The sequence below is a fragment of the Culicoides brevitarsis genome, chromosome 3 (assembly GCF_036172545.1).
Source record: "Culicoides brevitarsis isolate CSIRO-B50_1 chromosome 3, AGI_CSIRO_Cbre_v1, whole genome shotgun sequence".
In the NCBI taxonomy this organism is placed as follows: domain Eukaryota; kingdom Metazoa; phylum Arthropoda; class Insecta; order Diptera; family Ceratopogonidae; genus Culicoides; species Culicoides brevitarsis.
Window position 1 is genome coordinate 6756779 of NC_087087.1, and position 22090 is coordinate 6778868.

Genomic DNA, 22090 nt, shown 5'->3' on the forward strand with positions numbered 1-22090 from the left:
AAAAAATTTTTTTAAAATTAATTTAATTTAATTTTAATTTTTTATTATTTTTTTCAATTAAATTTTTTTTAGAAAAATTAAAAATTAAAAAATTATTATTATTATTTTTAAAAATTTTATTAAATTTAAATTTATTTATTTTATTTTTTTTTTTTTTTTTTTTCTTGAAAAAAATTAAAAATATATTTATTTATTATTTTTTTAAATTAATTTTATTAAAAACAATTACAAATAAAATTAAAAAAATATTAATTAAATAAAAATAATTAATTATTTAATTTAAAAAAATTAAATTAAATTAAAAATTTAATAAGTAAAAATTGAAATTCTTCAAGTTTATAGAAAAAATTCATAAAAAAATTAATTTTAAGCTCAATTTTTGGAATTACTTGTAGAATAAAATAAAAAAAGCTTACCTGGAACGCTGGTTTGTATCATCAGTAGTAGTTGCCTCCTAACATCTTCCTTTCTTTCCCTGTCTAACCCTTCAAAAAATATTTTTTTTTTGTAAATATTAACACATTAACTGTTTCTGTCAAGTAGTCGTCGTAACTTAGCGATAGTAGGAATAACACACGATAGTAACCTTAGATACGCAATTAGTAATAATAATCGTAGACGAGACTCGAGAGATGACGATACGAATCCGCCATCAGGTGCAACGACGCCTGAGCACGATTACGATCCAAAATTTAGCGATAAAGCAAGGTAAATTTGTTAGAAATCGCTTTTGATCGTTCCTTGTCTTCTTCTTTTATGAAAAAATTTTGGAAATTTTAAATTTTATCGTCTCTCATGCTTCTCAGATTACATGGTGTCGGTGCTGCTATGCTCATGATCGCTCACAAGGATCTCGCTGTCCAACATGAGTGAGTCTTCGGTTCTTTTTCTCCTTAAATTTCTTCTAAAAAATACAAAACAGACCACAATTACACTTCTTTCGTCGTTTTTTGTTCATTTTCTGTTCGTTAATTAGAAATTTTTTGGTAGTTTAGTGACTGTTTGTAACTTTTTCCTTTTAATTTCATTGCTAACGTTATTCTTTGTAGCCGGAAAGGTAGCATCGTGCCCGAAATACGGGTACTTGCTCCTTCGTTAGAACGCGGGCTCGACGATGACCAAAGTTTAAAAGATGAAGCTTCTATCAGGTGACTAAGAAAAAATCTAAAAAAAATTTTTTTGCATGAAATTCGCTTAAATTTTCTATTTTTCTTTAAAAAAAAATCTGTAAATATTTTTTAAAATTAATTTTTATAAAAAAAAACATCAAAACACGCATTTTAACACTTTTTAAAAAAATACTTCACATTTCACACACTTCACAAAATAAATAAAAAATTCTTACACTTTTTGATTTTTTTTTTAAATTAAAATTTAATTAAATGAAAATTTTAGCTCACCTGAAAAGCATGAAGAGCCCGAGGTTGAATCAGATGAAGAGGATTTCGCGAGCAAGGAACATAATATTCTTGTTGAATTGTTGATAGCTGCTTGGTATGCTGTACTTTCGCACACGGATTTTATTTGTTATTTGTGCGTCTTTTTGAATCAAGTAAGTTATTTTTTTAATTTTTTATTTTCAATAATTTTTTAATTAATTGTTTAAAAAATTTAAAATATTTTTTCAATTCATATATTCGTCAAATTAAAAAAAATAATTTTTTTAAAAATTAAATTAAATTAAATTTTTAATTTTTATAAAAATATAATTAAAAAAATATTTTTTTCCTCGATTTTTTTAAATTTTAAATATTTTTTTTTTATTTTTCAAAAAAAATAAATATTTAAAAATAAATAAATAAAATAAATTTTTTATAAAGAATTTTAATTTTTTATTTTTTATAAAAAAAAGAAAAAATTAAAATTAATAAAAATACCTAATTTTTAATTCTATAAAAAATTATTTAAAAAATTTTCTTAATAATTTTAAATATTTTTTTTTAAATAATTTATTTAATTTATTTTAAATTTAAATTAATTATTAAAATTTAATTAATTTAAAAAAATTTAACACAAACTTTAGAAGTCTAAAAAAAAAATTAAGGAAAAAAGTCAATAAAATTAAAAATTAACCTTTCGGAAATTTTTTAAATAAATTATTGTTTTTTTTTTCAAATTGAATCCATTTTTTGAAGCCTATTGATATTTTTCTTTAAAAAAATTTCTAATTTAAAAAAATTAAAAATTTAAATCAAATATTTAAAATAGATATTAAAATAAATAAATATTTTAAAATAAAAAAAAAATTTTTTAATTAAAATATTTTTTTAAATTTTTTTTTATAAATTAAAAAAATTTCTTGCCTTTATTTAATTTAAAAATAAAAATTAATTACCTTCAAAATTTTATCTTTTCAGATAAACTCCGCCAGCATCCTATCTCTCCCATTACCGCTCCTCGTTCTCCTTTGGGGCACTTTAACGTTCCCTCGTCCCTCGAAGACCTTCTGGATCACATTAATCGCATACACGCAAGTTGTCGTTCTCCTCAAATGCATCTCCCAATTCGACAGTTTATGGTGGAACGAAGTCGCTTTAACGGACAACGAACCATTCGCCGCTTCCCGCATTATCGGCATTGAGAAGAAAAAAGGTTACGCAACGCACGATTTGATCCTACTTTTAGTCGTTTTCTGTCATCGTTTCATCCTAAAAAGTCTCGGATTATGGAAAAGCGATTTCACGGACGACAGTTTGCAAGAAGGCCTTTACAAGGCGGAAGCAAATGGCACCGACGACAAAAAGGAAAATGGATCCTCAGAGTAAGTTTCGTTCTAAAAAAAAGGATTTTTTTGTCGAAAAATTGAAAAATTTTCACAAATTAGCTTCAAAATGGGTCGCGATGAAGAACAAATTCTCAAAATTCTTGATTTAAGTCGAACTTCGATGCAATTTTTACGTCCCGAGCCAAGTTTGAGTCAAACAAGTCACGTTTCGTTTCAAGAACGAACCAAATCGCGTCAAGTTTCAAAGTTTTCCCAAGCAATAAGAACACGTTTTCGCAGCATGCGAGAGTCTTATACCGAAAATGACACATTTTCCGGCTTTTATTTCTACGAAGGGGATGATTGGTTTTACGAATTAATCGAAGCCGAAACGCAAATGATTTTTTTGAACGATGGGTTTGAGCAAAAAAAATTTTTTTTAATAAAAAATTAATTTTTAAATTTTTTTCTTGTAATTTTAGTGAACGTCTTTACATCGTGAAGCAAGATGACGTCGAAGTAAAACTCAAAAAGGTCGATTCCGAAGCCCAATTAGGCTCGCATGGCTCCAATGACGTCGTTGTCGTCACAAAAACCGTCGAAGAACCGAGCAACTACTGTCCTGGCATCATAAAACTCTCCTTCCAAAAATATTTGTCATCAACTCGGGCATTTTATTTGCAACTCATCGATCGTCGTTCACGAAAAACAGCTGATGTTTACACTTTGCTCTTTTTATGCGACTTTATCAACTTTTTTGTCATACTTTTTGGATTTTCCGCCTTTGGAGTGAGTCAAAATTTTAATTTTTCTCTTAAAAAAATTAATTTAAAAAAAAAAATTTTTCTTTTAGACTGCCGGAGGAGATGCGAGTGTTTTGTCATATTTCGAAGAAAATAAAGTTCCCGTGACTTTCCTCTTCATGTTGATCATTCAATTCTTCCTCATTGTCATCGATCGGGCGTTGTATTTGCGAAAATATATGATCGGAAAGATAATTTTCCAATTTTTCCTCATTATTGGGTTGCATATTTGGATGTTCTTCATATTGCCGGCGACGACAGAGAGACGATTCAATAGCAGCAATCCGCCGATAGTTTATTACTTGATAAAATGTGGGCATTTGTTGTTCAGTGCTTATCAGATAAGATGCGGATATCCAGCGAGAATTTTGGGTAATTTTATTACCAAAGGATATTCGTTGTTTAATAACGTTGGATTTAAAGTGTGAGTATTTTTTAAATTTTTTTCCCTAAAATTAAAATTTTTAATTTAAAATAAAATAATTTATTTATTTTAATTAAATTAAATTTAAATTAAAATTAATTTTTAAAAAAAAACAATCATTTGAATTATTTTTTAGCTTTTTTTTAAATTTCGATAATTTAAAAAAAAATTTTAAAAAAAATTTTTTTTTTAAATTTTTTTTTTTCAAATTTTTAATTTTTTATATTTTTTTTATTTTTTATTTTTTTTATTTTTTTAAAATTTAAATTTTATTAAACTTTTATTTTTTTAAATTTTTTTATATTAAAAATTAATTTTTTTTTAAAAATTGAATTAATTTTTTAATTTTTAAATTATTTTTAAAAATTTTATTTTTTTATTTAATTAAAAATTTTAATTTATTTTCACAATTTGAATTAAAATTTTTTTTTTAAATAAAAAAAATAATTTAATTTTTTTTTTCAATAATTTTAAATAATTTTTTTTGAAATTAATTTTTTTAAATTTAATTTTTTAAAAATTAAAATTTTTAATTAAAAATTAATTTTTAGCTTTTTTTAATTTTTTTTTAAAAATTTAATTTTAAAATTTAAATAATTTATTAAAATTATTCCAAATTTTTTTTATTTTTAAATAATTAATTTTTAAATTTTCTTTTAAGAATTTTTTTTTTTAAAAATTAATGAATTTAATTTGAAAGGAATTAAAATTTTTTATTAATTTTCATTTTTAAAATAAATTAATTTTTTTAAGAAATTTTAAAAAAAATAAATATTTTATTCAGAAATTAATTTTTATTTTAAATAAATTTATTTAAATCTAATTATTTTTCAATTAAAAAAATTTTTTTAATTTTTTAAAAGCAATTTTTTATTTTTTTTTTAATTTACATTTCAAATTTTGACTTTTTTATTTAAAAATTTAATTAAAAAAAATTAAAAAAATAATTTTATTTAAGATTTTTATGATTTTAATTTAAAATTAAAATAATTTCTATTCAAAATTAAAAAATTTTTTTTCAACAATTTTTTAAATATTTTTTTTTAATTTCAGGTTCATGAACATTCCCTTCCTGTTCGAGCTCCGCACCCTCATGGACTGGGTTTGGACTGACACCTCTTTCTCCGTCTTTGATTGGCTTAAAATGGAAGATATCTTCGCAAATGTCTATCAATTAAAGTGTTCTCGTGTCTTTGAGGACCGCATGCCTGTTCCGCGAGGTCAAAAAAGAAAACCAATGATCAAATATTTGATGGGCGGATTCATGGTTATGTCTCTAATCATCCTAATTTGGTTCCCTCTTGCGTTATTCGCCTTCAGCAGTGCCGTCGGAGAACCAAATATCCCCTTCGATGTTTCAATTTCACTCAGAATTGGTCCTTATGAGCCCGTTTACACAATGTCTGCACAAAATAGTAAAATTTATGAGTAAGTTTAATTTTTTTTTTTTATAAAAATTATTTTTTAAGTTTTTTTCTTTGATTTTTAGACTCAAACGTCAAGAAGAATGGGAACGCTTCCTGTCGCCGTACAACAAAGACAAATCCGCTCTAACTTTCTTGACGAGTTACGAAGGCGCTGATGTCGCTGCCACAGAACTTGGTTCAAATTCCGCGACAATTTGGAATATTTCGCCGCCCGACAAGGAAAGATTGATCGAAGACATCAACGGATCGTCTAAAATCACGGTTCGTCTTCGTTACACGGTTTCTCGCATCACGCATTCGAAAGAAGTGCCCGGAGTGCTTTCGGAAGAGCAACAATACGAGATAAAACCGGAAGATCACGAAATTCGTGACGGTTTGTCGAAAATGTTGAACCAAAGTGACGCGGATGTCAATGTTACATTCCCCTTCTTGTTCCCGAAATTCGTAAAAGTGAAGACTTCCGACATGAAAACGGTGCATCAACTCACCCCAGGTTCCTTTGAGGACAATCAAGACAGCACTTTCCGCAATATCACGATAAAATTGTTCCAAAATAGCGTAAATGGCAGCACACAAACTTGGTGGGCCGTGAATGAAGTCACGAACGACAAATTTTATGATAATTTCATCAGCAAATTGCCGTATGCGAAGGCAGATGCGTTGGTCGTTTATCTCTTTAACGACAAAATTTTCCCGCAAACGTTGAGTTCCGTAGCAGCTGGAGGGTAAGATCTGAAAAAAAATATTTTTTTAATTTAAAATTTAATTTTTAAGGCACTTTAAAAAATTTTTCGCACATAAAAAAAATTTTTTTCGGTTAATTTTGATTTTTGACATTTTTTTTATTCAGTGAAATATTTATTTTTTAATTTTTTCATCATTTCAAGGTAAATATTTTTTTGATTTTTGAATTTTTTTCTTAAAAAAATTATTTTTAATTAATAATTTTATTTTATTTTTTTTAGCATTCTCGGAATTTACTCAACTTTTATATTTTTCGTCTTCTTAAAAATTCGTGGAAGTTACTTCCAAGGACAATTCAACAAAATTATGTTCGAAGACTTGCCTTGTGTGGATCGAATTCTTCAACTTTGTCTCGATATTTATCTTGTAAGTTAATTTTTTCGAATTTTCAATCAAAAAAATTTAAAAAAAATAATATTTTTTTAGGTTCGTGAATGTAATGAATTTGCATTGGAAGAAGATTTGTTCGCGAAATTGATCTTCTTGTACCGATCGCCGGAAACGATGATAAAATGGACAAGACCTGCGGATGAAGGAGATGATACGGAAGCTATTATTAGCACAACTCACGATAAAAATGAATAATTTGCTTTGAATTATTTCTTGAATTTTTAGATTTTAAGCACAAATTTACTTTTAAAAAAAATTAATATTTTTAGGATGATAGATTTAAAAAATTTCTTCCAAGATAATAAAAAGTTAAAAATTAATAAAAATTTTAGTAATATTAGAAAGTAATTTTAATGTTTTTAAATAAAAAAAAATTAAATTGGGTTTCAATTAAATTTTATTTTTAATAATTTTAATTAATTATAATTATTTTTAAATTAATTATTAAAATTTAATTTATTAATTAAAATTATTTAAATGAATTAATTAATTTTTTTATTTTTTATTCATAAATTTAATTGTTAAATTTTATTAATTAAATAATTTTATTAAATTAAAAAATTTATAAAATTAAATTAATTTATTTTTTAATTAAAATTTAATTATTTTTGAAAATAATTAATTTTAATTTTATTAATTATATTTTAAAATTTTTAAAGTGCCTTTATATTTTTTTTTTTTTATTTTTTTCAATTTTTTTAAATTTTTTTTTTTATTTTATTTATTCTTTAGTATTATCTCAATGTACGTCATTTTCGTACTCGCTGCGTTCTTCAAAATTCGTGGCTTCCTTCTCGGAGCTCAATCCAAAATTATGTTCGAAGATCTGCCAAACGTTGATCGCATTTTGCAATTATGTCTCGACGTTTATGTGGTAAGTTTCTCAAAAAATTAAAAAAAAAATCAAAAATTTTTAATAAATTTTTTTTTTAATAATTTTTTTCAGGTTCGCGAAGCTCGTGAATTTGCATTAGAAGAAGATCTCTTCGCTAAACTCATCTTCTTGTACAGATCGCCGGAAACTCTCATCAAATGGACGAGACTCGAGGAAGAACATGAAAAAACTGATTAGTGAAAAAATTTAAATTTTAAGCAAAAATGAGTGACGACTGTAAATATTTTTTTTCTTTTTCGAATGTATTTTTGATAAAAAAAAATAATTTAAAAAAAAATTATAAAAAAAAATTAATAAAAATAAAATAAAATTGCGTGGACTGATTTTTAAAAAAATAAAAAAAATTTTTTGATGTGAATTTTACCGAAATTTGGGCTTCTTTACCCCTTTTTTGAATGATTTTTATTATTATTCAGATAACAAACGAAAAATCTACTAAGCACTTATCTTGATAAATCACTTTTTTATCAACTGTGTCTGTTCTTGTGATTGGTTATATACGATTAGTAATTCAAAATATTATTTTTATTTCATTGCAGAGTCAATTACTTGTTTAGTATTAAAATTGAACGCGAATCGATCGTAACTTAAATTTTTTTCTAACAAAATGAATTTACAAAAGCCTCAAAAAGTCTCTTTTCGAATAGATGACATTTTAAGTGACACAAAAAATAAAAGTGAAAATTTAAAAACAACAAATTTGACTGAAGAAGCTCCTTTACTGCCTTTGTGTTTAACTACCGAACATAAATCTCGCATTTTCCCGGAAAATATGGAAGAATTTTACAAATCTCAGTTTTTGTATGAAAATATCCATCAGATGCCTTTTTTACCTCCTAACATGGATGATAAAGAATTTCACTCGAATCTGATGAAAGGTAAGTTTTTCACATGACTCGTGATGCATTCAGTAATTCGCGTGGATGTTTGATAGAAAAACCAATAAAATCAGTGCTTATCAAAAATAATCAATCACAAATTAAAAATTGATTAAATATTGCCTATTTATTGAATTTTAATCTACTTTTAAATAAAAAGAAACGCCGACAATTGATTTTTTTTATCATTTTGGTTTTTCTTCTTTATAATCGGTAAATTATCAATGTTGCCTAATATTTAAACTATATTTATTTTTATTCGGGGAAGTTCATTGATCGCCACCTGTATTTTAGTTTCTTATCTATTCAATTAAGGCGTTTCCTAAATTTTATTGTTGGCAACGAATTTGGGAATTTCTGTACCTATTTTAAGGTTATCTGTAGACAATAGGCAGACGATGAGCTTTCGTTTTTACGAGTGATTGATACGCACGACTAGATGGTGCCAAAAACAAATAATTAACAAACTTTAGACTTGTCAGATTGTTATCAGAAGCAATCGATTATGTTATATTGCGTATCTTTGAGTCATATTGGCAAATTTTTAAAAATTAATTTTTAAAAAGGTACATTCTGTTTTTGGTTTTATGAAATTTCCTCTTTGCAAATTTTAGACTTTAGAATTTTTGAGTATTTTCTTTCTATCCAAAGCAAAAGAAAATTTTTATATGATAAAAATATTGTTGGATTGAATATTGAGAGGATTTTGTAAGAATTAGAAATTTGTTCTATAATATGGCAATAATTTTTTTATCACTGTACCAAATAAAAAATACCATAGTCCGTATTTCAAGTTTTGTTTTTGTCCGTGCCATGGCGAAATACTTTTACATGTTTCTTCTTTGACCAATGTTAAAAAATAAATTGACAATAAATCGTAATGAATGCATTTGACTATCAAAACTTCTTCTTCATATGATCTAGTGATCCTGCTTCAGCAGGCTTTTGCTGTTCAAATATATTATATGATCTTAAAAAGGCAATCTGCTAATGCCAAGCTATCTAATAAAGTATACGCTTCATTTCGAATATCCTCGAATGTTTTTTTAGAAGTAATCCCATATTTGGTTCTCACATATTATTTTTTGGAATATTTGGAATTCGAAATTTTTCATTGTAATATAAGAATGATTGCTATTGAATAATTTGTTCCAATATTTCGTAAAAAACTGTTCCATTAGTTTTAGAAATCTGTAAAATAGAATAAAATTGAATAGTTTGTTTAAAATTTAAGAATATTTTATTTTTTTTAAATACTGAATGTAATAAAAAGTTTAATTTCACGTTACTTACTCCTTGCATGCCGCTTTAGAAAATTTCTTTGAAATGTAATTCATTAACAGCCCCTGATCACTTTAAAAAATTTTTTTTCGTTAAATTTTAATATTCTTTCAATATAATAAACCTCTAAAAAAAATAAAAATTAAAAAAAAAATTAAGATAAAAAAATTTAATAAAATTATATTATTTAATTAAATTAGGTAAAATAAAAATTTGATGACTCATATTTAAACAATCTATATAAAAAACTATCTGCTAATAGTAATATTTACCAAACAACATTAAATAAGGTAGCAATCGATTGAACGATTGTATCTTGTTTAAACAGTAATTAATTCCATCCTTATCGAAAAAATTGACATGCGATACTGAATCACGTCTTCAAACACATTCAGGTATATCTACTCCGTTGATTCGATAAATTATTACTTTTAAAGCTTCGATAAGGCATCATCGAGAATATTTCACGCCGATTGGATGTTTATTACTTTTCGATTATTTGAACTGATAACTATTCACGGCGATCAATTACCAATCAATCAAATTTAATCCATTTTGTGATAACTTTATTTTTTCAGTGCCATCACGCGTTTTAGAAGAATACTTCTTTGGAAACCACTTTCAACATCCATATTTGTTGGCGACGAGTTGTAGCAAACGAAAAGGAGGTCAAGTGAGATTTACGCCGCAACAAACACAAAATTTGGAAAAAAGATTTTCCTTAAATAAATATTTGTCACCCGAAGAAAGGAGAAATCTCGCAAAGCAATTGAGGTTAAGTGATCGACAAGTAAGATTTTTATAAAATTTTGTCTTTAAAATAAAATTTAAAACTTACCTCAAAAAGGTTAAAACTTGGTTCCAAAATCGTCGTGCAAAATTCCGTCGGGCAATTTCCTCAACAAGACAAGTTGATAACGATTCTCCAACGAATGAAGAAGCAACCTCGTCTTCCAATCTTCTCAGCTACAGACACGTTTTGGATTACTCAACCTCCATGAAACCGCAGACAATTTGTAACAATCGATCGTCTTCAAGTCTGGAACATTTGCATGACATCGATGTCGAAGATGAAAATGATGACGAAAATGCTTCGAGAGATACATCACAGACATATCGGAGCAAAAGCAGTCGATATGAAACATATGGAATGGATAAGTGATTTTTTTCTGCTTTGACAAACAAAAAAGTTGTAAATATTGGTAATAAATGAATGAATATGTTTAGATAGTAATTTGAGAATTATTTCGTCGTCGTACATCAATTGAAAAAAAAACTGCGGAGGGTGTCCTTTTAATAGAATTAAGGCAGATAAAATATGTGAAAATGTTTCGTTAGTTTTTTTTTTGAATTAGCAAAAGGCGATTTTCAAATTTCTTAACTGTCATTTTTTGAATTGAAATTTAAAAAAAATTTTCAAAGACGTCTAAATGTCTTAAAATTAATATTTCACAATTTTTTTTACAAATTTTAAAGTTTTTATAATTTCTGTTATATTTTTTTGACTTGAATTAGCCTAAAGCGATTTTCAAATTTTTTACGCAAATTTTTTTATTGACATTTACAAGTTTTTTGTAAAAATTTGTTATAAATAATTCAAATTTTTTAAAAATAAACTTTTAGTTTTAATTGAATTTGTTGAATTTTAATAGATTTTAATTAAAAATTTTAAATGTCAATTTAAAAAATGACCGTTAAAAAATTTGAAAATCGCTTTATTGCTAATTCAAATAAAAATTTCGTAACTTTTTAAAATATTTTTCTTAATTGCATCTTCTTAATTAACTTAAAAAAAATTGTCCTGTGTCACTTTTGAAGTAGTTTTTTGTACTTCAAACAGAAAAAAAATGTATCGGCAGACCTCACAAAAGCAAATTTCGAGGATGTTTATTAACACGAACAACACTTCACTTGAAATGGGTCCAAATTTTGTTTTAAAAGTATTTAAAGTAAATAAACACAGACTCCCATTTTTAATTTTCTTCTGTTAAAAAAAATGTTTCAACCGAGGTCAAAATTGATTCAATCCATGATAAAATTTGGCATCCATGTCTATCAATCTTGCCAAAAGTTGATTTGGATTCTTTTTAATTCTACATTGACACAGAAAAAAATGCTTTTAATCCGTCAAAAATTCGATTGAAAAGAAAAAAATTTACATTATCAACATGTGTGGTCCATCCAAATTGCTTCATTTCGTGAATCTAAAAAAAATAAAAAAAATTTTTTTGTTCGTTTGAATGAAAATTTTGTTTAAAATTTTTCTTGATTTGAGTCGAAAGTCATCAGATGTTAATTCTAAAATTATTTTTCCATTATCTCTCGAGAGATTTTCAATCATCTTGTTATGTATCGAAAAGTATCTCTTCCTCGTATTGGTCGTTCAGAACTTTTTAACCACGCCTCTTGCGAAGAAAATGTGCACACATGGACCAATCCTTAAATTTTCTCGTACGTTTTTGTGTATCAAACTTTTGGAGGAAATTCGTTACATCGATACTGATCTTCTTCGTTTCAAGAAAAGAATAGAACCACCCGCGATATTTTTTTCGTGTTTCCAATTCATTTTCAAAGGTCGACAAGTTGGGTGGCGATTTTGAAACAGTTTATTGTTGATTTGAAAGCGACTCGATTCAAAGTCTGGAAAAAATTTTGATACAAAAAAAAATAATTTTTATAGATTTTTGTTGATTAAAAGTGAAAAATAAAAAGAAAAATTAACGAATGATCCCAATAATAAAATCTCAAGAAGAGTCAAAAGAATTAAAAGAAGAAAAAGATCAAAAAATGGGAAAATCTCGCGTTCCAAAAGGAAATAAATTGTCAATGGCTTTAAATGCCTACGGGAATAATCCGCGAGTGCCAAAGTGTGCAAGATGTAGAAATCATGGAATTATCTCCGGATTGAGGGGACATAAGAAAAATTGTTCCTACAGAAATTGTCGATGTGCAAAATGTTCGCTTATTTTTGAGCGTCAAAGGATTATGGCTCAGCAGGTGAGTTTTTTTTATTTATTTTTTTTAATTCAAAAAAAAAAATAATACCTAATTGCAAATTTTTGAAGAAATATTCTAAATAATAAAGAAAAATTCTTAAAAAAATATTTTTATTGAAAAAAATATTTTAAAAAATTATTTTTTTTATTAAAAAAAAAAATATTTTAAAAAATTCTTTTTATTAAAAAAAAAAATTTTAAAAAATTTTTAAAAAATAATTAAAAATATTTTTTTTAAATTATAAAAAAAACTAAACGAATCTTAATAAAAATTCACCTTTTAATTTCTTTCTAAAATGTATTTTTTGTAATTTTAGATTTCAAAATTTTCTTATCTTTTGCATGTTTTTTTGTCCTTTAAAATTTTATTTTTTTAAATTTTTTATTATGAAAAAAAAAAAAAATATTTTAAAAAATTATTTTTATTAAAAAAAAATATTTTAAAAAAAAAAAATTTAAAAAAATTTTTTTAAAAAAAAAAAAAATTTTTAAAAATTTTTTTTTTTTTAAATTTTTAAACAAATATAAAATTTCTAAATATTTTATCAAAAAAAAAATTTTTTTATTAATGTTCTTAAAATTATAAAAATAGTAAAATTTCCTTTATCAATACAAAAATTATTTACTATTTATTTATGAAAAAAATTAAAAAAAAAATAAAATTATTAGGTAAATTAAAGATTTTTAAAATTTCTTTAAATTAAATTAAATAAAATTAAAATTTTTATGAAAAATTTTGAATTTTTTAAGGAAAATTAAAAGAAATAGAACCAAGAAAAATAAAAAAATTAATTAATTAAAATTAATTAAAATTTAATGCTTTTTAATAAAAATGCTGAAATATTTGAAAACTTTACCTCAAAAGCTTTGAAAAAATTATTGCATAAATTAATTTAATTCGTTACAAAAAAATCATAATTTCTCTCAATTTCTTCATAAAGTCACAAAAAAGAATCAAACCATAAGTCGATTATCATTTCTCTAATCCCCTTAACCCGATATTCAAGCTGCACTTGATGAAACGACTCAAACCTGTTATTTTAGTATCATTTCCCTCTTGAATATCAATCTATCTATCAAATTAGAGGAAAAATTTCTAAAACTTTTATTTATCTTAAATGAATCAAATTACCGAACAATGTTCCCTCAACTTAATAATGTGTGGTTTCGGCATCCAAACCTAATGAAATGTTAAACACAATAAACATTATATTACTATGCATTAGACGATTTGTTTATTTAACATTTATATAAAAACAACACACCGGGAGTGATAATGCATGAAAATGAGACGAAAAACGACGACAAGGAATCAATCTTTCACTTTTTTTGTTTATTTTATCAATTAACTTTTTTCTTTTTGTCTTGTTTCTCCGGAGAGAGTTTTAATAAAACACGACGTGATTTGTCTAAATTTCCTCTTTTTTGTGTTTAAAGGTTGCCCTCAAGCGTCAACAAGCGGTCGAAGATGCAATCGCTCTTCGTTTGGTCAATGAGAACGGAACACATTTGGAGCAACTGCCTCCCGGAAAAATTTATGGAATGACAGTGACAGAACCTTGTGCTTCTCCCAATAAATCTCCATCGCCCAATATCGTCGAGAATGATTCAAAGAAAAATTCGGAACAAGCTCAAGTTTCTCAAAATGCGATTGATATGTTAGCTCAACTCTTTCCGCATCGCAAACGGAGCGTGCTTGAACTCATTCTCAAACGTTGCGATTCTGACTTGATTCGAGCGATTGAACAATGCAGCAAACCCCAAACAACTTCAGCTTCTTCGGCATTTAGACCACCCGCACCATCGTCGCAGCAGGTACTTGTTAAAAAAATGTTCTTTAAAAAAAATTAAGAAAAACAAAGAAATTGATTCGATCATCGCATATGGTTGAAGAAAGTTGTTTTTGGATCACTTTCTATTTTTTGTTTTATTTTAAATTTGAGTGATTAGAAAAATAAACAAGAAATTATTTTTCAGATCCATCCTGATGCCACGTCAGTTCCTCCATACACTCCTCCGTCATTCGTTTATTATCCGAAATGGTTGTTTCCTGTAACCATGAATTTACCAAATTTAGCTCCAAGGTAGGAAATTTTTTTAGAAGATTTTTATTCATTTTTTTTAATGTAATTTTTTTCTCACTAATTTATTGAAACAGATGTCAAATTCCACACTGCACTTGCATTGCAAGTTCGTCGCCAGTATTTGCTCATCAAACATTGAGTCCGTAAAAAGTAAATAAAATGAGCAGTTGAGTGAAGGTTAAAAATTATTTGGAAGGAAATATTATATGTGAAAGTTTATCGTAGTTGTGTAAGGAAATATTTGAAAATACTTGAATTTATGAGATATTATGAAATTAATAAATGGAATAAATGTTGCAAAATTTGAATTTTCATTAAAGAGCGTTAAAAATTTTTCGTCATTAATAGGGTGACAAAATGTTTTAGGTTCAACTGTGGGTATGCTACTTATATTATTTGAGAAAATATTTTAAAAAAATAAAAAATCGAAATTCAAGAAGAATCTGCATTTTAAATATTCTTTCGAACTTTTTGAAACAATTTACTAATTTTAAATCGTTTGATACTTCTTTAGAATAATTATTTTATTTTTTTTTTAATCTTTTCTATTTAAAAAATAACTAAGTAACAATTACTCTTATAAGCATTCCATCGTTGAAAATGTTTCATGTTTTCTTCTTTTGAAAACCTGATCATATTAGAATCATTGTTCTTTTGATCTATTCTTCAGATATTCATTCATATATAAAAGACAAAAGTACTATGCCTTGATGAGTTTTTGTCAATTGAACTCTACTTTATTCTCAAAAAAGCTCTGAACCTTTTAGAATAATGTTATCTTCCTTCAAAGTTTTATGGATGAGTAGTTTTTTAAAATAATTTTTCCATCATTTTTTTTTTGCTGATTGAAAATTTACGTTTTTTAGCAAAATTGTCTTGTAAACGTTTTGGGCCGGATTTTTCATTTTCGCTTTCTGACGTGTATTATAGAGCGAATCATGAAAGAAAGTGTTCCATTATCCTATCCATTATATAGTTCGTCGTCTTTTTTGATACACTAAGCCAATCTAAGAGTAGTATGGTCTTCTAAATTGATATGAAAATTCATATGAGATGTGCATAAATTTTTCTGTCAAACAAACTAAAAAATCGGAACAAAACTAAAAATAAGAAAAAAAATATAAAATTAAATATATGAATAACTTACCACTTTATAATAAAAAAAATCGACGCCCTATGACAAAAAAGTAAGTTTTGGGCACCCTAATTGTGTTAAATTTAAATAAAATTTAAAAATAAACATTTAAACTTAAATTTTAAAAGTAAAATATTGACTTACATTTTTTTTTACAAAATTTTTGAAAATTTCCTTTTTAATTTTTAAACTATTTAACTACATTTTTAATATTTTTTTTTATTCGTAGCTTGCAATATTTTTTACATTTTTTATTATAAATATTTTTTGCCAAAAATCATTCAAATCCTTTCCTTTCTGTTAATATTTTTCTTTCTTGAATTTATGAAAATGTGTGAAAAATCTACAAGTTCTAAGTACTTATTATCACTAAAATGTGATGCTTACTCTTCTAACATTTTTCTTTTTTTTTTGTGAAAATGTCTAAAATTGTCTAAATATTTTTCTATTACATGCTCTAACAATGTAATTCAAACAAAAAGAATAACTTTTAAAGGATTTCAGGCAATTTTTCTAAAATCTTTCAAAAGATTACTTTTTGTTCTGATTTTAACTTTTATTTCGACGATCTCTTTGGACTATCATTTAACTTTTCGGTGTGCAATGTCATCGCTAGCAAATGTCATGCAGACCAAAATTCTGGCCAGATTCGATTGAAATCCAAACAGAGCGTCAAAATTCTCTAACAAAAATTTTTTAACATTCAATAGACATTCATGAGAGACATTGAAACTAAGTAAAATTTGTCTTTTTTGTTCAACAGAGTTAAAAATTATTTTTTTAACGTTAATAAAAATGTTCATAACGAAGATCACAATCATTAGCGTGTGATAACCGAATGTATAAATATCATATCGCTTGCATTTTTTTTGGTGAGATGTTAATTCTTTTCATTTTTTGTGTGTAAAAAGTGACGGTGACAAGAAAAAAATGTGACAACAAGACTTTTTTTTTGCTCATTTGCGTAATGCAGTGCCGGCAATTGCTAATAACTTTTTGCGGAAACATGAAAGTGCGTTGCGCTCTTTGGCTGTTGGCTGTGCGGGCGGTTGTTGTTGTTGATGCTGCTGATGCTGATGATGATGATGTCGTGCGTATTCCTGGTTAATATGATTGTTGTGCACCAACAAATGCTCCTCGATGACAGGGATAATTCTTGGCAAACGCTCCGGTACCTTTCCCTTATTGCAAACTACACAATATTTATTCACTCGGTTTGGCTGATGTTATTTTCCGCGTACCGATTTTTTGTTAATGGACGGTAACGACGACGAAATGGATGGCATTGATGGAGTTGCATCTGGAATGAGAGATGAGAGGGGCAGGGATTTTGGAAGGTAATTTTTTTGGTTGTGCGATTTTGTGAGAAAATGATCCAAAGGTCGAAATTTCTTTGAAAGTTAAAAAAATCAATATTAAAAAAATATAATTTAATTTAGAAATAAAAAAAATATTAAAAAAATAATTAAAATTTAATTTTTTAAGTTAAAATATATTAAATTAGAAATTAATTTCAAAATAAAAAATAATTTAATTAAAAATTTTTAGAATAATTTTCATTATTTTAAATTAATTTTTTTAAAAAATTTTTAAATTAATTTCAAATAAAAAATTTTTATTGAGAAAATATTGAATAATGAAAAAAATTTAAATAATATAAAAATCTCAGAAAATATCTAAAATTTAATAAATTTTTTAAAAATTTTTTTTTTAAATATTTTTTAAATTTTTTTAAAAAAATAATTGAATTGAAAATTGAATTTTAGTTAATTTTGTATATTTAAATAAAAAAAATTATTTCAATTTAAAAATTAATTAGACTAAATTAAATTGATATTTAAAATTTTTAATAATAAATTGATTTAAAAAATATTTGAATATGGCTTGAGAAAATATTTAAAATTTTTTTTATTTTTTTCTAAAATATTAAAATATTTAATAAAATAAAAATCTTAGAAAATATCTAAAAAAAATTAATAAATTTTAAATTATTTTTTTAAAATTAATTTAGTTTTTAAAAAATTAATTTTCAAGAATTTTAATTAATTTTAAAAATAATTATTTAAATAAAAAAAAAATTTAATTGATTTTTTTCAATTTTAATTTTAAATTAAATTAGAATTAATTAAATAAATTTTTAACATTTTTAAAAAAATATTTTATATTTTTTTTTTTTTTTTTTTGAAATATTTTCTAAAAAAATTTTTTAAACATATAAATATATCTACAAAAAAATTAGATTTTTTAAAATTATTTAAATATATTTTTAAACCAATAAAAAAAATTATTTAAGGATTTTTCGAAGATTCTTTTAAAAAATTAAGAATTTTCGACCTTGCCATAACATTTTGTCCCATTTTCTCACAAAATCGCAGCTAAGCCCGATTTCGAATTAGCGCAATGGCGACTTTCTTACTGTTTCGTCGCACAGATAACAATTTCTTCTGACGAGAAATGTCCTTGCGAAGATCCGATAATTTCTTCTCCATCTCTCTCTTACGCTAAAATTTAAAAAAAAATAAATTTTTAACTTTTAAAAAAAAAATTTAAAAATTACCTTCAGCTCGTTCTCCAGCTTCTCGTGTACAATGTAAATTTTCTTTCGTAAATCTACAATACTCTTGACCAAGCGTTCCGATGTCGCCTTCAGATTGCCCATGACCGATGGCTTGTGCACACTTCCCGCCTCCGTCGAGATGCAACTGCCCGTGGACTTTTTGTTGGGACAATGCTCGGCAGCGGGATTATGCGTGCCGTGACACGGCCGATGACGATGACAGCCTTCCAGATGCCACGATACATGATCGATTTGATGTTGCAACCGGGCATGGTCCTTGCACAATGTGCCGCCTTTCTTCTCCAATTCGTGCAGTAGCTCTTTGCGTGACACATCGTACTATGGCGAAAAAATCAAAAATAGGTAAATAAATCTCATTCAATCAAAATAATCGAAAAACGAAAAAAAAGACAAAACCATTTTTTTTGTTCCAGTAACAAAAGCCTAAACACCAAAAATTGTTTCATAACTCAAGTCGCAACGAAAAAAAAGCGTTTATGTTAATGTCTCTTATTTACGACGTTTTATGACTTTTTTCCAAGGTATTTAAGAGACGACGTTATTTACCCAATTTTCCATGCTACTTAAGCTTTTGTCATAAAATTGGCATGAAATTTTTTTTTTCGTTGCCCTGTCAAGAATCAATAAAGCGCTTCTTTCACTTTGAATTCCTTGTTTATTCAATGAGCTTAAATGGAAATTACGGAACTATAAAACAGATAAATTCGCTTCAATTCAAGGAAAAGTTTGTTTAGTTGAATAATAATTGAACTTTTTTTTTCATTGCTTTGGCGAGTGAATGGGCAACGTCTGGGACAAAACTTGGTCAAGGACTAAATATGCACATGTGCGACAATTTTTTATTGGTAGCAAGGAAAAACGCAAGTTTTGTTAAAATTTTGTCAAAAAATTAAAATTATGAAGAATTGCGGGGAGTCACGAAATTTGGCAGGTAAGTTTTCGGGTAAGTATTTGTCATTAAAAAAATTACCTTTTCCCTCCTTTCCGTCTCTTCTTTTTGCATCTTGTTGAATTTCATGCTGAGCTGCTTGAAATTCGTCTCGATTTCGTGACGTTCATTCAGCACAGCGTTAATTGCATGCAGTAACTTTATTCCTGCAATGGAAAAGTTTGAAAATTTTTGTTTATTTTTTGGTAACAATTTTTATCGTTGCGATCAAAAAGTTACTTTGACTTCGATATCTACTGAAGGAGTCATCTATGTAAGCAAGTAAGTAAATTTATTTAAAATTTTCTTTTTAATTTTAATTTTTTTAAAAATTATTAAATTATTTAAAAAAATTTTTAAATATTTTCATATAAAAAAAAATCAAAAAATCAATTTATTTTTCAATTTTCTATAAAATTATGTCGGATAGATATTAAAAATAATTTTTTTAGCAACGTTTACAGGGCAAAATAAAATTTTCATTTTATTTTTTATTTCTTTTATTTTATTTTTTTTTATTTTTAATTTTATTTATTTATTTTTTTTTTTGATAAAAAGCAATTTTTGTATATTTTTAGTCAATTTTTAATTTTTAATAAAAATTTACAATATTGAAAAATATCTTTTTTAGAAAATTCTTATAAATAATATAATAATATAATTTTAAATAAATATCAATTAAATACTTTTTAATTTTTTTTATATTTTCAATTTTAATATTAAATTGACTTAACTTATTTAGAAAAAATAAAATTTCAAAACAAATTGTCAAAAATTTTTTAAAACAAAAATATATTGAAATCAATCTAAAAATTTTTATGGACCAAGATGAAGATCAATTAACCAATTTTTCTCAACATGAAGATGATTTCAAATCTTTGAATGAGAGATAAGGCGTAAAGTAAAGTAAAATTAATATGGCGATAATGAGGCTTGTATATATTTCATCACAGGTATGTTACTCTAAACATATTTATAAAACATCTTCAGAGCTGTTAGTTCCTTAAAAGACTTCTAAAAACCTTGAATGATAAAATTGATTGAATCTAATTAGGATTAAAAATTGATTTAAACTTAAAGATTTGAGTCTTGAACTGATGATCTTAAGCTTTTAAGTTTGTTTCTTTGAAGCTTTGCCGAAAAATTTCACAAAAACTTTTTATCTTAAGAAAATCTCTTTAAAAAAATTTTAACAAACTCAAGTCAATAAATTTTAAACAAAATTTCTCTTAAGATTCTCTCTCATAAACAAATCAAAAAACTCTTTAAAACTTCCTTTAAAGTTTAAATCAAAACAAATTAACCCTAAAACCCTTTAACATGTCATCGATTAACCAACAACAAATCAAAAGTTTCGCTTAACCAGGTAACTCCAAAATAACTTTACAACAACAACTCCTTTCACCTACATTTCGCCAACCAAACAAATCTAACAAAAATTTCCAATCAAAAACAAATCCTCAACAACATTTAACGTGTAAACAGCGGAAAAAAATAGACTCGAGACATCACATTATAAAATATTGGTAACTATCAAATCATGTCACTGACGCAAAAATATAGGTAACATGTACCTAAATATATATTCAGGACAAAATAGTTGAGAGTTGAAGCAAAAGTTACCAACCGAACGAACAAAAAAAAAACGCAATAAATAAAATAAAATATTGTTTCGGTTGTTATGCTATTAAAGGCACTTGAGCAAAAACGAACGAGCTATGCGGGAATTTTTCGTCGAATGGCTTTGTCGAAACCAGGAGGAATGCACGAATAAAGTTCCATCACACAAAAATTTTAAATTAGGTTTTTTTTATCGTGTCTGTGAACTATTTTCGTTTGATTCGATGATTATTTCAACGGGAAACGGGGTTCTTTGAACTTTAATTGTGACATAATTTTTTTTATTCCCGGAAAGTTTTTTTTTGTAATTTTGAATTGAATCAAAGGTGTGTAAAAAATTGAAAAGGGAAAAAGTTTTGACTTACTTTCGTCGTTTTTGTGCGTTCGCTCCTTGATTTCGCAATAGCTTGCGGGTGTGAACATTGCATTCTTCATCTTGATTTTTATTTTTCTTACTATTCTACGATTAATTTAAAAATATTTTTTTTTCTTTTTTTTTTTTAGATTTTTTTTTACAAAAAACAAAACACTTGACGTTTTTACACTTTTGGATATTTACAAGGCAATAAGGGTTTTAACAAAAAAAAAAATTTTTTTTTGACTACATTTGAACGTTTTTTCTGCCTTTTTTCCGTAAGTACACAAGGTTAACTTTTATTACTTTTCAGTTATTTATTTAACTTTCCCTGTCACTCTTTTTAAATATTTTTCTCTTTTTTTCTTATAAAATTTTATTTTTAACACTTCCCCCTTTTTAGTTTTCCAACCGTTACGCGCCAACATCAAAACTCGACTGAAACCAGAAATTGAAACAACTTGCAAGTAAAGGTACGTATACAAAAATAATTTTTATATTTTCAACTATTATGTCAGTTCACATGCTTGCTGCCGATAGAAACATTGTCATTCGTTTATTTCTTTTGTGCTAGAGAGCGACGAGTACACGAAATATCGACTTGGTTGTAATGTTGCTTATTTTTTTTGTTTTTGCATATTTTTGTGTTTATTTTAATAGTAGCAACAAACAAGCATTGCAAGGATATCTAACACACACACACGCAAAAAGATGGTACCACAACGAAAAGTACCTGCCCAAGTCAAGTGAAAACATAACATAACGAAATGGTGTTTATGAAAAATGAAAAGGATTTTTTTTTGTGTACAACTGTTGATTTTGACGGGGAAATGTAGAACAAGTTACTT

General features: G+C 25.7%; 4 protein-coding genes across 8 annotated transcripts in view; 3 read left to right on the plus strand and 1 right to left on the minus strand.

Moving 5' to 3' along the window:
- Nucleotides 1-7699, plus strand: part of LOC134836066 (piezo-type mechanosensitive ion channel component) — a 39252-nt gene extending 31553 nt beyond the window's left edge. For 4 of the 5 annotated variants that reach the window (XM_063851243.1, XM_063851245.1, XM_063851244.1 and 1 more), the window contains 9 exons: nucleotides 1050-1148; nucleotides 1396-1552; nucleotides 2358-2761; nucleotides 3187-3493; nucleotides 3558-3931; nucleotides 4985-5359; nucleotides 5421-6083; nucleotides 7225-7366; nucleotides 7439-7699. In XM_063851243.1, coding sequence (XP_063707313.1) covers nucleotides 1050-1148; nucleotides 1396-1552; nucleotides 2358-2761; nucleotides 3187-3493; nucleotides 3558-3931; nucleotides 4985-5359; nucleotides 5421-6083; nucleotides 7225-7366; nucleotides 7439-7564 — 2647 coding nt within the window. In that variant the 3' untranslated portion in view covers nucleotides 7565-7699. The remainder of the gene's footprint in view (nucleotides 1-1049; nucleotides 1149-1395; nucleotides 1553-2357; nucleotides 2762-3186; nucleotides 3494-3557; nucleotides 3932-4984; nucleotides 5360-5420; nucleotides 6084-7224; nucleotides 7367-7438) is intronic. The other variant, XM_063851247.1, reaches the window with a different exon arrangement.
- Nucleotides 7700-8228: 529 nt separating this feature from the next.
- On the plus strand, nucleotides 8229-10708 carry LOC134833858 (hematopoietically-expressed homeobox protein hhex-like). Its single transcript, XM_063848334.1, has 3 exons — nucleotides 8229-8265; nucleotides 10125-10336; nucleotides 10394-10708. Exons 1-3 carry the CDS (start codon nucleotides 8229-8231, stop codon nucleotides 10706-10708), a joined length of 564 nt encoding a protein of 187 aa, XP_063704404.1.
- Nucleotides 10709-12333: 1625 nt separating this feature from the next.
- LOC134833861 (doublesex- and mab-3-related transcription factor A2) lies at nucleotides 12334-14773 on the plus strand. The gene is made up of 4 exons (XM_063848339.1): nucleotides 12334-12543; nucleotides 13980-14357; nucleotides 14520-14626; nucleotides 14701-14773. Exons 1-4 carry the CDS (start codon nucleotides 12334-12336, stop codon nucleotides 14771-14773), a joined length of 768 nt encoding a protein of 255 aa, XP_063704409.1.
- A 1944-nt stretch (nucleotides 14774-16717) lies between these two features.
- LOC134833863 (uncharacterized) lies at nucleotides 16718-21310 on the minus strand. Its single transcript, XM_063848341.1, has 5 exons — nucleotides 21253-21310; nucleotides 19310-19434; nucleotides 18319-18657; nucleotides 18178-18262; nucleotides 16718-16953 (listed from the first exon to the last, which is right to left on the minus strand). The coding sequence occupies exons 1-5, from the start codon at nucleotides 21308-21310 to the stop codon at nucleotides 16718-16720; spliced, it is 843 nt and encodes a 280-aa protein (XP_063704411.1).
- Nucleotides 21311-22090: the final 780 nt, after the last annotated feature.